The sequence below is a fragment of the Leiobunum rupestre genome, chromosome 1 (assembly GCF_980474605.1).
Source record: "Leiobunum rupestre chromosome 1, qqLeiRupe1.1.hap1, whole genome shotgun sequence".
NCBI classification, from domain to species: Eukaryota; Metazoa; Arthropoda; class Arachnida; order Opiliones; family Sclerosomatidae; genus Leiobunum; species Leiobunum rupestre.
The window spans coordinates 33182370-33198289 of record NC_143384.1 but is presented as its reverse complement, the minus strand read 5'-3'; the positions used below and the strand labels follow the sequence as shown (position 1 = coordinate 33198289).

At 38.6% G+C, this 15920-nt stretch overlaps 2 protein-coding genes and 1 long non-coding RNA gene across 3 annotated transcripts; all 3 read left to right on the top strand.

Annotated features, from left to right (window-relative positions):
- The first annotated feature begins 4101 nt into the window (after nucleotides 1-4101).
- LOC149962173 (uncharacterized) lies at nucleotides 4102-4613 on the top strand. The gene is made up of 3 exons (XR_016478167.1): nucleotides 4102-4174; nucleotides 4264-4407; nucleotides 4479-4613. It is a non-coding gene; the product is annotated as an uncharacterized LOC149962173 (long non-coding RNA).
- Nucleotides 4614-9590: 4977 nt separating this feature from the next.
- Nucleotides 9591-12711, top strand: LOC149962172 (uncharacterized). Its single transcript, XM_090164411.1, has 5 exons — nucleotides 9591-10048; nucleotides 10154-10389; nucleotides 10444-10861; nucleotides 10930-11295; nucleotides 12666-12711. Exons 1-5 carry the CDS (start codon nucleotides 9591-9593, stop codon nucleotides 12709-12711), a joined length of 1524 nt encoding a protein of 507 aa, XP_090020537.1.
- Tif-IA (RNA polymerase I-specific transcription initiation factor RRN3 homolog Tif-IA) lies at nucleotides 12509-15728 on the top strand. The gene is given in 11 exon segments (XM_090164623.1): nucleotides 12509-13007; nucleotides 13074-13293; nucleotides 13360-13453; nucleotides 13510-13678; nucleotides 13736-14092; nucleotides 14169-14299; nucleotides 14843-14860; nucleotides 14863-15020; nucleotides 15077-15338; nucleotides 15405-15483; nucleotides 15572-15728. Coding segments are annotated over 11 exon segments (1890 nt in total). The 5' UTR covers nucleotides 12509-12725; the 3' UTR covers nucleotides 15692-15728.
- Nucleotides 15729-15920: the final 192 nt, after the last annotated feature.

Sequence of the window (15920 nt, the reverse complement as noted above, 5' to 3'; positions counted from 1 at the left end):
CACCTTACAAAAGTTGAAAATGGGGCCCTCCAGAATCTTGGGGCCCTAGGGCAGTGCCCTATTTGCCCAATGGGAAAGACGGCACTGCATTGAGCCGTCGGGATTCACGAGCCAGGTCTTCAGAGGTGACATAATCAGCGGGAGAGGGAGGCTGGCGCGTAACCACCAGTTTTTCTACAAGTGAATTTTCCAGGGTTGTAAAATTGTCGCGAAGGGAGGAGGAGAGCGAGTGCACCTCAGAAGCGAGCAAAGTTACTGATTCACCATTTGTTAAAATAGCCTTGTCCAGGCCGTCCATGTGGTGAGATTGAGCGGTAAAGGCTGTATGGAGCGTATCTTGGACAGATTTGAGGTTTTCAAAGGCCGTCTTATAATGGCCTTCAAACTGCGAAAGCTCGTCGGCAGCCAAGCGGATGTCCGCTCTGTCGGCCCTTTGCGCCGCCTGGCAGACCCGCAGTCGGTTTTCAAAATCGGAAAGCGAGGCTTTGACTGACTCATGAAGGTCCAGAGGAGGTAGGGCAAACTCCGAAAGTTTATTTTCTAAATCGGCAATCTTCGCCCGCACAGCTTGAATGGAGAGCCTCAAAAAGGGGTTACAAGACGAACAAAGCCAATGAAAACGTGAGTCTTTGACGACCCCCTCGTACACGTTGTCACTATGAAAATTCGACGAGTCACCCTTTTTAAAAAGAACTAACCTTCAAAACTGAACTGAACTCCTACGTATCTCGTGACGATAGCAATACATAAAAACAAGTTCGGCAAGCGTAATGACTTTATAGAAAGGCCTATTTCTTGGAACCGAATCCGCAGAAGCAGGCAACACGGGACCGGTTTTTTAGATTTTTTCGCCGGCATCATGAACGAGAGAGAGAGAAAAAACACCACGCGGAGAGCAAGGCCTAGCTCTGCGATGAAAACTTACTTTTAAAAGGCCGAAAATCAAACAAAAAACCATAATCACCCGAAACAAAGATCACGAGCCGAAAGAGCGTTAAAAACTGAATTAGAATCCCACAAATAAACGTAAAATATTCACCTAATAACCGCAGAGGTATAGAAAAGCCGAGAACGAGAAACAAGTCAACCGACTCAGTCAGTGATATATATGCCCCAAGGGGAGCGCATTCGCGTTTTTGCCCGGCGTTCCTTTTGAGAAAACTCGCTAGCTCTCTTTCAGTTTTCTACCGCGCGAGTGACGTAGCTGGTTGACGGTTTTCCCGTAGACACGGAGAGTAGGGTGTCTTATAAGTACCGTGTAGTTTGTCTGTCATGGGTAAAAAAAATCTGTGCAAAAATGTGGTGAAATTGCATAATCTTGGGAGAATGTGAAGAATATAAATACGTTGGAATTATTTTTAGGTTTTTCAATTATTGTGGTCGGACGTGGTCAGAAGAAAGAACTATATTTTTTAATAAAACTGTTATTAAAATAAAAAATAAGAACATTTTAATATTGAAAAGGCACATTTTGAAATTCATTTAAAAAGGATTATATTGTTCCGTTTAAATCTGTCAACTGAACAAAAAGGCAGATTATTTTTTAAACTTAACTACTTAATTTTTTAGTTTTCTTATCTTTTTTCCTGTCTTGGGCCTCAATAATACTCTGAATTTAAATATTTAATTCTAGTTCTCTATTTTAAATAACAAAAAACAATCTCTCTTGGATATTTTGAAAATAATGGCATACGTTCAATAGTTAGGTTATTGATAAAAATTTAAATCTTAATTTCCTTTCCAACTTTACCTTAAAACTATCACTTTTACAATTTCACTATTAATTTATAATAATATTAGGCCTAGGCCCTATGCTATAAGCTTATAAAAGTTCTGGGTTTATAATAATATAATACTTACAGAAATTTATATGAAGTGCCAAAACAAGTGTAAAATTGAAGCGAAATCGACGGCACGTATTTATCTTCTATACCGCATTTTTTCTGGTTTCCTTTTTTAGGAATTCGACTGATTTCTCTAGCCTCTCTCTCTCTTCGCGCTCTACTAACCTCCCACGGCTTGTTTCGGGTTTCCTGTCAACCAGCGACGTCATTGAAGGAGGGCCGGTAGTTGTCAAGCCCCCCAACGTACCCGCTGAAGCGCTTCTCTACAGACCCCGTCGAAAGAGCTAAGCTTATTATTATACGCAGTATTTTACCAACCTTGTATATGCCCGTAGTTTGAGAGATATCCTTTGAAGATTCTACTTCAACATGAAATAAATTATCAGTTGGAACTGCGTTGGGTACCAGTCTCGGTATCATTGAATATTTCTATATTCGCGTTTAAAAAATGGTCACTATACAAACAAAATCGTTCTCTGATGGATGCCAGTTATCACGTTTGACGGCGCTAATCCATTTTGAGAGTGTTTCGGGTTTTGGGAAGGGAAACCTATAGTTTAAAACAATTAGAGGCCTATAAATAATAACATAAAATATTTAAAACTACTCCTACCTATGAAAAGATACGTTTGTGCGAAAACGCGCAACTTTTGACCATTTTAGCACTTGTAAATACCAAACCGTTTTGCATCTCTTTAAAGCCTACGTCGAATTCCGGGAAAACTCACAAGAAAAACTCTCGAGCCTCGCAACCGTAATTCGACGAAAACTCGTTTTTAAGCCTAGTCATGGTTATTATATTATTAGCTTACCTGATTATCTCTTTTATAACCATACAAATACCTGAAATTAGGTATCACTACACTTCTTTCGCGAAGAACATTATAATTACTTTAAAATATTAAGTACGATAACAAATTGAGGTTTTTAATAAGCCTTTTTGTGCGGGAAGATAGCCTATTTGTTACCATTACGACGCATTCTTTTCGCGTCAAACCGAGGGGTAAGACACTCAAGAACTCAGGTGTACATTTGCTATTGGAACTCTTATGAACTCCCCTGAACTCTAGAGAACTCTCAAGAACTCCCACGAACTCTCACGAACTCTCCTCGAACTCCCACGAACTCTCAAGAACTCTCCTCGAACTCCCGCGAACTCCCTCAAACTCTCGAAAACTCTCCCGAACTCACCAATGAGCTCTCTGGAACTCACCCTTGAACTCTCAAGAACTCTTGAGAACTCTTCCGAACTCTCGAGAACTCTTCGGAACTCTCGAGAACTCACCAATGGACTCTCTGGAACTCACCCTTGAACTCTCAAGAACTCTCAAGAACTCTAGAGAACTCTCAGGAACTCTCGTGAACTCTCCCGAACTCTCGAGAACTCTTCGGAACTCTCGAGAACTCACCAATGAACTCTCTGGAACTCAACCTTGAACTCTCAAGAACTCTCAAGAACTCTAGAGAACTCTCAGGAACTCTCACGAACTCTCGTGAACTCTCGTGAACTCTCACGAACTCTCGTCAACTCTCGAGAACTCTGCAGAGTTCGAACTCCCGGTGTACACAAAAATCCTAAGTGTCTTACCCCTCGCGTCAAACCTCGAGCCAATGTTTTTGAAATGTCGTGTTACGTCTTACACTTGATGTAGTTAAGCCACGCCTTTTTCTCGATGCGCTTTCGTATCACCATGGATTACTACCCATGTAGCACAAATCTTCCAATTTACAGTTGGCCGATGGTCGGACACCGGTCATTTTATCCGACTAAGAGCCAACCTGAAATTTTGGGGGTTGACGTTTTTAACTTATTAACGAACATATAATCAGAGAGGGTAAAGTCGCTTCGCTACTGAGAGGCGTCTCTTCCTATTCCCGCAATGTTAAAATTTCGTTACCAGTTTTTGACGCACGCGCGAATAGAAGAAATTACAAATGAAGTTCAGGATCCCACTACCAGGTGCTACAGGGTGTCGTTAGTTAATTTTTTTTAGAAGATTTTTGTTACATCCGGAATATGGCACCGATTATTTTCTTATTTATAATACTAAAAGGGTTAAATAAAATGTGAAATGGTTGATTCATGTGAATTTATGACGGAAGTAAGTACAACTAATTATTTTTAAATATTATTATATTTTAATATTGAAGTGTCAATTCTTTTTAACAGCCTAAAATAATGGGAAACATAAATAGCCAAGGCCTAACAACAATAACAATAGAAATTAATATATTTGAAATGAAATTAGATCAAATAACTTAATGAAAATAAATAAGAAATAAATATATAAGATAAAGCTTCGAAGTAGTTAAAAAAAGACGAATATGAGGTATGTGTTTAGTGCTGTATCTTCATCAATTTCCTGTCCAGTCTTTTCTGTGTCTTTTTGTATTCATGATCGAGATCTTGTTTTTCCAGGGCACTGTGTATGCAAAACTCAACGAAGAAACTTATCATGTTTTGAAATACAGTCGGACATGTTGAATCTATTGAAGCTTGAAACCAAGTCTTGTCAATTCGACGTGTAATAAATCTTTCCATACGCTCTTTGACATTTGTCATGTGAGATAGTAGTTTAAAGCTAGTATCAAATACCTCATTTGTTTCAGTAATAAACTTTCAAAAATTGTCAGTAGGTACTATAAGGCTACCAAAAGAAGAGTTCTTTGTTGTTTTGATAGACTTGAAGAAGGAGAGCACATTTGTAGGATCAATAATTGGATCGTTCTTTTTGAGTTGGTTGAGGCAAGAGGAGCATTGGTGGTTTGAAAAACAGCGATGGATTAAATATCCTGATATATAGCTAAGGACATTTTGTTTAAGTAGATTTGGACTCTCAATTGAATTGCATATTTCCAAGTCCTCATCAGTGCATTGTTGTTGGCCTTGCAAAACATTTTGGTTTTCATTGTCCGTAAGTATGTCTTCATCTGGCCCAGGGGCTGGTGATTTAAAGGAATCAATATTCAAAATGAACTCGTCTAAGTCATCAATGCAATTAGAATCAGATGGTTTTAAAAGGTGGTTTACAGATGCAGCTCGAAATTGTTGAGGGTTTGGGTGATCCCTGTTACTTCCTTTTTGTCTTATGGAACCCAAGTAATTTTCAACAAAATCTTGGCTTATTCTTCCAGTTAATAAAAACGTAAAACCATAATTTTCTTTTAAATCTTTCCACAGGAGTAACAAAGATTGAATCGAAAGTTTCCACCCTTCGATGCATGGCAGGGTTATGTATCTGCAGTTTTGTGGTTTCCATGTATTGAACCATTCCAATTTATCCTTCAACATTTGTACATGAATTGTTGTCTCGCTCATTGCTCTCTTACACAGGGTTTCAAGGTTGAGGGTCCTGCTATTGAACAAATCAAATAAATCATTCATATGTAAGAGGAACTCTACGGTGTACGTGCTTTGTAGCGTTAATTCTCACAACCCCAATGAGCAAGCAGTTTGGATACAGTTAGCAACGCTTCTACTAAATACTTGGGCTGCTAGACTAACTTTCATATTAGAGAATGCTGGTAATTTAATGTGTTTTTGTTTCAATTTGTGTGCACTTCGAAACTTTCCTATTTCTTGATCCAAGTCAAAAATTATCTCTAGATCTCTCCATGAAACCACATTTCCCTCCACCATAATTGGATATTTTTTGAAATTATTTCGAGCACTTTTCAAAAGATGTGGAGGATCAAAGAAGAAATAAATTTTCTCATTATCAATTTCAATGTAAGGCTTTTCCACAGTGACACCCAAATTTTTAAACAGATTTTGGTTTCCTGTTCCTTGGTCGCATACTACAGCTTTGACAATGAGTCCAATATTTTTTAGGTGTGATATGCATTCTTTAAGCAAAAGTTCCAAAGTTTGACCAGGGCACGCATCTTTGGTGAGGAAGTACCCAATTGGTTGCTTCCATTTGAGCTTTATGCCTTTAGCCATAAAGACAAGGGTCTGATTAGCGTATTGCTTCGACCTTCCATAGGACCCATAATCTACGAAACCTTCAATGATGTCATTTTCATGGTCATAGGTGAGTTTTTCTTTTATACTCATTTCATCAAAGGAAACTATCACTACTTTTTCACTACTTTTTCTATTTTGAAACTTCATTTTTAAGGCCTCTAAGGTTTTGTGATCAAAACCCGGAGCAATTTTCATTCATGCTAACCATTTCTCCAAAGTTCGTTTTGTCGGGAGACATAAAACTGCTTGCCACATTCTATATGCTTGGGGGCTGTGGTAGAAAAGGGAAAGCGCCCATTTCTTCAGCATAGTTGAGTACCTTCTTCCTTTTTTACTTCTCTGTCTCAGTTTCAACTCTGAATCAAAAAGTTCTTTACCAAAACTAGATAAAAATCTTGTGGCATTAGAAACATCACAAACTGTAGCACTGTTCACTAGTTTTTTTTTAAGCTTTTCAATTTATGTTGCATTCTTTGAATTTTTTATTTATGCCTATTAATGGTTTTTTGCATTCTTAACTCTTGTTTTGATTTCAGCCCTGTAACTTGGACAGCTTTATTTTCGCTTTGCTTTTTTTTCTGTTAAACCCACTTCAGCTTCTGCTCCTACATCTGTTAATACTGATGTAATAATTTAAAATATGTTAACAAGTAATTGCATTGAAGATAAATAAATTTATATCACCATATACACTGTCTTTATTTTGAACATGGGTTTTTTAAGTGCTCTCTTCGAATGTGTTTAGAAGATGGTGACAATTGCGTGTTTAAATCTAAAGTTCTTTTACCATTGTGATTAACAACTAAAGTAATGTAATTTTTTAAAATTATTTTTTATTGAGATAGACAGTTTCAAATTTAAATTACCATTTTCGGAATTTTCGCATGAAATACTGTTGGACAAAGAGTAATTATGTTCATCTAGAACATTCAATGTGTTTTCCTCAGAAACTGGTTGTGATGCGTTTTTGACCAACGCGCTTTCTTCCAACCCATGTTCATATGTCGCGTATGGATATGCTATGCATTTTAGTATATTAACTGTCAGTAAATTTTTTAAACAACATTAAGAGCACTTAGATGTTTTTCTTTACCTTCACTAACTGTACTGGAAAATGAGTAGTGTTCATAAAATATTGTTGGCACAGCTGATGGTATTAGACTATTTTTAGTTTTAATATTCATAAAACTATTGTCAGTGAAATGATTAGAGCCAAGCCTGTGGTTAAAGTGTAGGTATTCCGTTGTTTTATTTGTCAGTTTCTCATTTTTTACATTATTCAACCATGATAGGGAACTGAAATTTCAATAAGAAAGTTAAAGTAAGAATAAACCTATGTAAAAAACGCGTATTCGCCGTTCTTTTTCCCTTGGAAACTTGAAAAATGATAATCGAGAATTCTTATTTTTCGTATTTGAACAATTTACGGCGGAACAAAATGGTCCAGGCATATTTATACCATTTATAAACTAATTAAAATGTAAATTACCAACTAATCAATTTTTGCGTCGTCCTAAACTGAATATTGAATCGCGCGCTAGGACTGGCAGAGACTCTTGCAGCGCCATCAAACGTTCGGATCCTATGGGCATTTTCGCGGAAAAAAATAAATACGGATTTTTGAACGAGAGACGCCTCACAGTAGCGAAGCGACTTTACCCTCTCTGATATAATTTAGTGTAGTTTTAATGTTGGCCAAAACGACTCTCACTATTTAGCCGAAAAGTAGGATGTTTTATGGTTGGTCAAACCGTCTTTGTTTTGGGCACGGCGCCTACGCTTTTTTTTTCGTTGGCAAGCCGACACTTAGGATTTTGAAATCGAATATTTTGAAAATTAGCAAGTTTATAGGTTGCCAAATCCGTCTGTACTTTTTCACGTTGCCTACTTGATTTTTAATATGAATGCCGACTCCCCCATGCCATCCAAATGGATGGCATAAAGTCGGTAACAAGTCGCGTCGCAAAGAATACAGATTTCAATTAACGTCGGCATAAAAAATATTTTTTGTTAATATTTAAAATTAATTATAAAGTACAAATTAAGTCGGCTAATGTACTTCAATGTCGAAGTCGGCTGACGGTCGGCCCATGATCGGCCAACATTATTTTTACCGTCAAAATGTCCTAGCGCATTTTATTTTGGCAGGACGTCGACTGGCCTTTAAATCGCGACTCCGTACTGTATCTAATCTGACTATAAGTTTAATGAAAATTTACTTAGCATCTTTAAATAACAGTTGGTCGAATGTACTTTTTGAGGTCAAAATCTGAACTATCTGTTGTATACTAGCCGACCAATTGCCAACTGTGTACGTCTTTATATTTGCCCTTACGTCGCACAAAACTAGGAAATATTAAGCTTTAATAAAACAAAAACGTAAATAATTTTTAATTAACTTCTGGTATGACGTCTACTACTAAGAAAGAGTTCAAATAGACAGTCGAAATATTTATTATTTTATAATAAGTCCCCTCTGGCATAGGTCACATGGGGGTAGAGGAATTGTTTTGAAACAAGTACAGTTCACAAAGATCCTAAATTTAATTAACTTCTGGTATAGAAGTTTGAAATATGGGGTCTTTTCAACGATAGATTCAAGAGTTAATCTATCGGCAATTTAAATGCCTCAATTAGGATAAAACACATAAAAATTATGTTGAAAATACATATTTTATTATGCGTCGACGTCGGCCCGACCCTACTTTGCTATGATTCTTCAATAGTTTTAGAGTTGGCAAGTACTAAGTTTTAAAGTCGAAGAACCATCAAGGAATATCTGTTGGGCCGACGATATTTTAGGCGGACATTTCGACCCTCAAATGTCCGCAACGCCAACTACAATGGTCGGGACCATGGCCCAACCATGGGCCGATACCGTAAATAAACCGCCGTCATGCTGTTTTAGAGTTGGCAGGTACCAAGTTTTAAAGTCGAAGAGCCGTTAAGAAATATCCGTTGAGCCGACGATATTTTAGGCGGACATTTCGACCGTCAAATGTCCGCAATGCCAACTACAATGGTCGGGACCACGGGCCAACCATGGGCCGACATCGTCGGTAAGCCGTCGCCGTGCTACATGGGTAGTGTTTAATCCATGGTAGCACCGTCCCAATGGAACCTTCCAACTTCCAAGTGTATACATCTATAGTTTCCTGATACTACCCAACACTGACCGTGGAGTATAAGATTTCTATGGTGAAGACTTTCTCCCTTTGCTGGAGTTGTTTACAGGGCCGGCTCAAGAATTTTTTTTCACCCGGGCAACGGGGATTTTTGGCGCCCCTCTTATTTTGAAACTAAATTAAACTACCCCCCCCCCCCGTAAAAAACCTTACCATGTCGATGTTATAAATTTACCGTTTTCATAACAATAAATAATCCCTTTGATCACTTTTTAAATACTTTGTGTAAACATATTTAATAACTTTTTTATGGTACATGGTCGTTTTACTTGGAGCTTGAAACACTACGTAAGGTGGCAAGACTAGTATAACTTAAGTACATTAATTATAATGTCCATACTGAATAGTATCATGGTTAATATATGTTAAATAAAAGAATTAAGTTTACAAAGAACCCCCGAGTTAAAGATAAAAATAATGAATATTTTAATTTTTAACTCAAGGGTTGTTCTTAGTAAACTTAATTATTTTATTCCTTACATTAATTGCTTTAACAACTAAATCAAAACACTATTTTGCGGGATTTTTTAAGGCCTACACCGGGTGACCATCGGCTCCTCATGTCTTCGTCTCTGATACATTTATCGGCCACCGATGGCCACCTTCACGTTCACCAAGAGACTTAATTCCCTACTTCAATGTCTTGCCGATCTCATCATCACCGGCAACTTTAACTTTCCCAGTATTGACTGGGTTATGCAGACAAGTTCCTCGTCAGTGGCAACGAGCTTTCTTCATCCTCTCCTGGCCTCTCACCTCAGCCAGCGTGTCGCTGAGCCCACCAGGGATTCAACTGCCAACATCCTTGACCTGGTTCTGGTTTCCGATGACAACATTCTTGAAACTGTCTCCCATCTTCCGGGCATCAGTGACCATGATTTTCTCCTGCTCAATATTCGTGGGGTCCACCCCCTACCCAGGAATCCTCCTAGATCGATTCCTGACTTCAACAACGTCGACTTCGCGTCCATGGCATGCTCGTTCACTGATATCCACCTCCTCAATGCCTCTTCTATTGAAGAGACGCGGAGCATTTTCACCTCGGCCGTCAGGCAAGTGGTGACGGACCATGTTCCCACATAGCATCTATCCTCCAGGCATAATTTCCCGTGGGTAGGCTCTTCCCTCAGACGTCTGATACGCATCACAAAGCGTAGGTACAACCGCTCCCGGAAGTACCCTTCGGCTGCTAATGTACAAGCCTTCAGTCATGTTGACAAAGTAGCGTCGGATATCACCACCCACAGGAAAAAGTTCTATCAGCTAGTCTCCAAGAAGGCAAAGTCAGCGGGAGATCCCGATCTCTCCAGCTCTGGAACGACGTTCACCACAGCAGTAGACAAAGCCAATCTCCTGGTGTACAACGGAAGGTATTCCGGTGTACTTTTCCGGCGTATGTTGTAGCCGTAGTTCCGCTCTTGGCGCCTCTTGCACCTCATCTTCTCAGTCAAAGGAATACACCAGCTGTTGACCAAAGTCAAACCGAATAAAGGCCCTGGCCCTGACGGCATCCAGTCAATTGTATTGCGCCAGTTCGGCGATGCATTAGCGGCTCCGCCTACGACCATCTTCCAGCTGTCTTATGACGCCAATGCTATTCCGTGTTATTGGAGTCTCGCTAACGTCACGCCGATACCTAAGGGTGGAGATAAATCCGATACTACTGAGTACGGCCCAATTATTCTGAAAGCCGATGAGCATGTCTGTGTGTCTGCCATTTCTACGCATTTCATCCAGCACAATCTGATGAACCCGTTCCAGCAGGGCTTCAGGAGTGGCTTCAGCACCGAAACCCAGCTCCTATGCTTGAGCAGGCTGGCCGTGTCCTTGACTTCCGCAAAGCATTTGATTCGGTCCCCCACAAGGCAAAGCTCCACTCTTATGGGGTCCGGGGTCGCACGCTAAACTGGCTCTCTGCTTACTTTGAAAATAGGGAGTTTCGGATTGTTCTGCCCGGTGCCACTTCCAATTGGCCCCCAGCATCGTCTGGGGTCCCACATGGCTCGGTCATGGGACCTCTCTTCTTCATAATCTACATCAATGACATTGGAGACAACGTCGTCTCTAAGATGTATGTCTTTGCGGATGATGTAGCCCTCTCCAGGACGACCTTCTCGTCTCAGGACAGTAACACTCTACAATCTGACCTAGATACTATTAGCAAGTGGAGTGACCAGTGGCTTCTCCCACTTAACACAGCCAAATGCTCTGTCCTTTCCCTTTTCAGGGTGGGCCAGCTAGCGCATGATGCTAAATATACTCTTCAAGATGTCGACCTCTGTTTGGTCACATCCCAAAAGTATCTTGGGGTGACCCTCACTGATACCCTCGAGTGGACTACGCACATCACCCGGGTCGTCAAACAGGCTGCGAGAGCGCTTGGGTTCATTCGACGTCACCTTTCCCACTGCTCTTTTGCCACGAGGTCACTCGGTGTCAAAACCTATGTATTCCCGGTCCTGGAATATTGCTCAGCTGTTTGGTCTCCTTCGACAACGGGTGGAGTCCACGCAGTAATAAAAATCCAGCGCCGAGCCCTCCACTTCGCGTGGAGTACCTTCATAACTATAAGTGGAACACCCTGACTGCGCGCCGCCGTCTGAAGAGGCTTGTCATTATCAACAGTGTCGTGCATCGTGCTTCTGCTGCCATTTCTACACTTTCGATGGTCATTTTGGGTTGGCATCGCCTCCCCCGAGGAAATCGTGTAGCCTCCATGGTCCTCCCGGGTTTCCGACTTGCCGTTCGGAAACATTCGTTTCTCCCCTCCTCCGTCCAGGAGTGGAATTCCCTTCTGGAACACCTGAAGGACATTCCGAGTCGCGTGTAATTGCCGAAGGTACTTTTCTCGTTCTTGGACCTGTACGAGTAATGCTTCCCTGTCTCGACATGATGGGTTTTTAACCCTTTGTTGAGCAAACCCGAACTCAAGAAATGTATTACTTTGGGCTTCCTTCTATTCTTGTAGTATCGCCCAACCACTTTTTCTTCTTCATATTAAATACCCTGGTTTATAATGAAAATACCAGGAAAATGCTTTATCCGTCAGAACTATGCACTGAAATTTTATGGTTTATTTACTATTGTAAAGAAAATAGTAGCGAAAAAACGTTCATCGATGATGGTGGACATTTTGGTTGGGAAAACGATTTGTATTTCTTATTAGCTAAATATTTTTCAAATTATGTTATGCGTTCATTAAAATTTTTATAAACAAATCCAATTCTTGGTAAACCAAAAAGGCGCTCAACTCAATTTCGGCGCCCCTCTGAAACCGGCGCCCCGGGCAGTTGCCCGGGTTGCCCGGCCCTTCAGCCGCCCCTGGTTGTTTAATCCAGGAGATTTTAAATTTCTGATAGCCTTTTCTGTTACAAAAAAATTAAATTTCCCGCGTTTAAATAATTCCTAGAAAATGCAACGGCGATAATATATACTACAGCCCCAGGTTTGGTGAAAGTCTTCACTGTTGTCTTTGGATAGCATCGATAAGCTACATCAAATGAATTATGAAATTGGCTATTTTCACTTGAATTTGGTAGAAATAGCCACGGTAGGGATTACGTAACGACTTACGATCAAAGGCTTAATTTAAAACGGTACAACCACGTTGTGACCTGTGAAGAATTCGTATCGCCAAATTTGTTAAATCACTTTAAATTTGTATTCTAGTCGCTATTTCTTAGTGTCTGATATTACGAACAGTATCTTAGTTTGAAATAATCATGTAAAATGCCTTCAGATTCCAAATCAATTCTAAAAACCAAACAGAACCATTTTAGTGGAAGGCCTAACAATTTGGGTGACGTATCTTCCACGTCAAAACAAGCCATCAGTAATCGCTGGCCACTTGACCGTAAGGGCAAAGAAGATACGCCCGTCTTAAAAGTCAGATTTAATTTGAAAAACGTAGTACAGTATAATATTCCTCCTCGTATCGTCCGAACAGATAATGTACAAAGTGTAATGGATGCAAATGCAAAACTGTTGGCGTTACGTAGCCCTGATATTGAGGTAAACTTTGGAACAAACATGCTTAGCATAGCATATGTTATAAACCCAAACTTTATGCATTTTTAGGATGATGTTCTCGTTAAATGGCTTGATCAACTTAGTCAAAATGTAGCTACATTCAATAAAAAAAATGAACGACTTTTTGATATTTTACTTGAATTGAAGTGGATGGAAAAGAGTGATAGTGTAGTTAATTCATATTGTGATCTTATGCTTAATTTGATGACTGCGTTTACGAATCATACCAGAGCAGTTTTAAAGATGATTTTGAGAAACTTTATACCTGGTACATGTAAATTTTACTGGTTAAGTTACAAAATATGTATTGACACTAAATGTTTTATATTAATAGAAATTCCTAAAAATGATGAGAAACCTAATTTATCACAGTTCCGGCTTGAGAAGTTACATAATCTGTTAAAAAGTATTTTGAAGCTTATTCCATCGTAAGTTTACTTATATTTTTGGTTTTATAAATATTGAAATGATAATTTTTTTGTAGGACTTCAATGCAGTTACCTTTGCTTTTATCCGATTGTTTTCCATACATGAAGAAAACCTCATTTCACCATCGATGCTATGTGTATAATTTATTAGAGATAACAAAATATGCACCTACATTACGAAAGTCGATTTTGGAACTAATCGTGACGAAAATGATCAATTTAGATGTAAGTGTTAGCGGACCTGTTGTCTTAAATTACATTTTAACTCCCTATTATTTGTAGAGTCATTGCTCAAAAGCTGACATAGAAGACGCTGAACTATCGGATGAAGAGGAAGATCTCGAAGACAAAGAGAAATCTGAATCCATTTTCAAAATGGAAACTGACGATACGATAGAGGAAAAGCCTTCTGAAATGAAACATCCTCTTGCCAGGAACCTAGACTGCGTTCTCAATGATTTATTTGAGTACATAGATTCTGTTTGTTGGCGAGATGCGGCGAATAAATGTGATTTGGACTGGGAAGCTACGAAAAAACTGTATAAGGAATTACTGACGATATTTGATAATGTTGTTTTACCCACACATGCATGTGCTCATGTTCAGTTTTTCATGTTTTACATTTGTAGTTTTCGACATGTAAGAAATATTTTATACGATTTTTCATTTTAATTATTTTAAATAGGGTGCTAATTATAATTAATCTTTATTACAGCATTTATTTGAAGGTTTTATTGATTATTTATGGAAAAAAGTTCAAAATCCCAACATTGCGACAATCTTGCGTCAGGTTTCTGTTTGTTATTTGGGTAGTTTTATCTGCCGAGCTGCCTTCATAAATATTCAGTAAGTTTAAAACTTCATTTTTAATCTCGCTTTTTTGTTACCTTTCCGTTGTAGCTAGCTGTGCCTAATAGGTGTTTCTATAAAATAAATCAATAAAAATTAGGAGTACAAAATGTTTATCTGCGTTATGAGTGCAAGTTATTTAAGTGCTTTACTTGCACTCGAGTTTTGCAGTCTGGTTTCAGATTCCAAAGCGTCTTGCAACCTCAGTGCTTTACTTGCACGCTGGTTTCAGATTCCAAAGCATCTCATGACCGCAGTGCTTTACTTGCTCACTGGTTTCAGATTCTGAAGCGTCTTGCGTCCACAACACGTAGTCTCTATCTTAAAGAGCTACAGCTAAGTGATGTAGACAGAACATTGTCACATGATCTCCCGTATTTCATAGAAACACCTATTGTATGTGTTTTGTCTAATTTGAGTACCGTTTTGTAGACTGAAAATCTATTTTTAATGAGAATGCCTATTTTAAAAGCTTTGGCTATTTTTAGTACCTCTTACAAATATATCAAAATTAGTAAAATTGTCTATTTTAATTTTTAGAGTAGTGAAAGATTGCTTAACCTAATGAACAACTGGCTAAACAGCTATATTAGCAATATCACTGATAGTAGCAAAAACATCCCCAGTACGGGCTTCCATGGAGCATTTTACTCTGTTTCTCAAATAGTTTTCTATGTGGTTGCCTTTAGACACAAGGAACTAATTGAAACTAAAGATGGTAAGCTCTACTTCATTATTGTTCTGTTCATATGAGTAATTAATTTATTTCAAAAGGTCTATCGTTTCTACAAAGCCTGAACTTGGACCGTTTAGTGACGTGTAGTTTAAATCCTCTAAAAATGTGTTTAACATCGGTAGTTACGAACTTTGCCAGCGTAGCCAAAAACTATCAATTTGCGTATTGTTATACGATAATCGAGAAGAACAATCGAATGGGTATTCCCGTCGCAATTGAAGTTTCCAGTTTATCAGCTGGAGTTTCTAGCTTTGAAGCTCTGGAAACGTTTTTCCCGTTTGACCCTTATTTACTCAAAAAGTATTAAAATTTATTTTGTTTTGTAACTAAAAATTTGCTAATTAATATTCGGTTTTTGTTCCTTAGCTCTGGTTCCAAAATTACTCCTTTATATAGGATCTATAGCGGAGCTTTAGAAAGTGAAGAAGATGAAGATATTGAAGCGGTAAATAAATATTTCATTTTGTCTAAATAAATTTTATGGTCCATAAATTTCGTTAGATCTTGTTCTTTTTTCATTTCATTTAAATTAGGACGAAGACGATTTTATCCAAGATGTTTCTGGGACAACTCCTACAAGTCCAAACATTGTAATGGATGTTTTATCCTACGGAAGCTCACCCGGCTTTAAATATCCCCCAAAAACGCGTTGAAAATAGGTTGGTTTGAAATAAAAGCAATGGAAATGAATATTGTAAGATTATAGTTTTTCTTATTTATTAATTTTTGGGTTTTTAATAAAAATAATTTTGGGGTTATAAGAAAAACGTGGAAAAAGGAAAGCAAATATTTTAAATCCTATTTGGATTCACAGATGGCGTTAAGTTTCGCGCCTTATTGACTCCGTCGAGGCTTAAGAAATTTTCGCGTTTATTCTGAAAG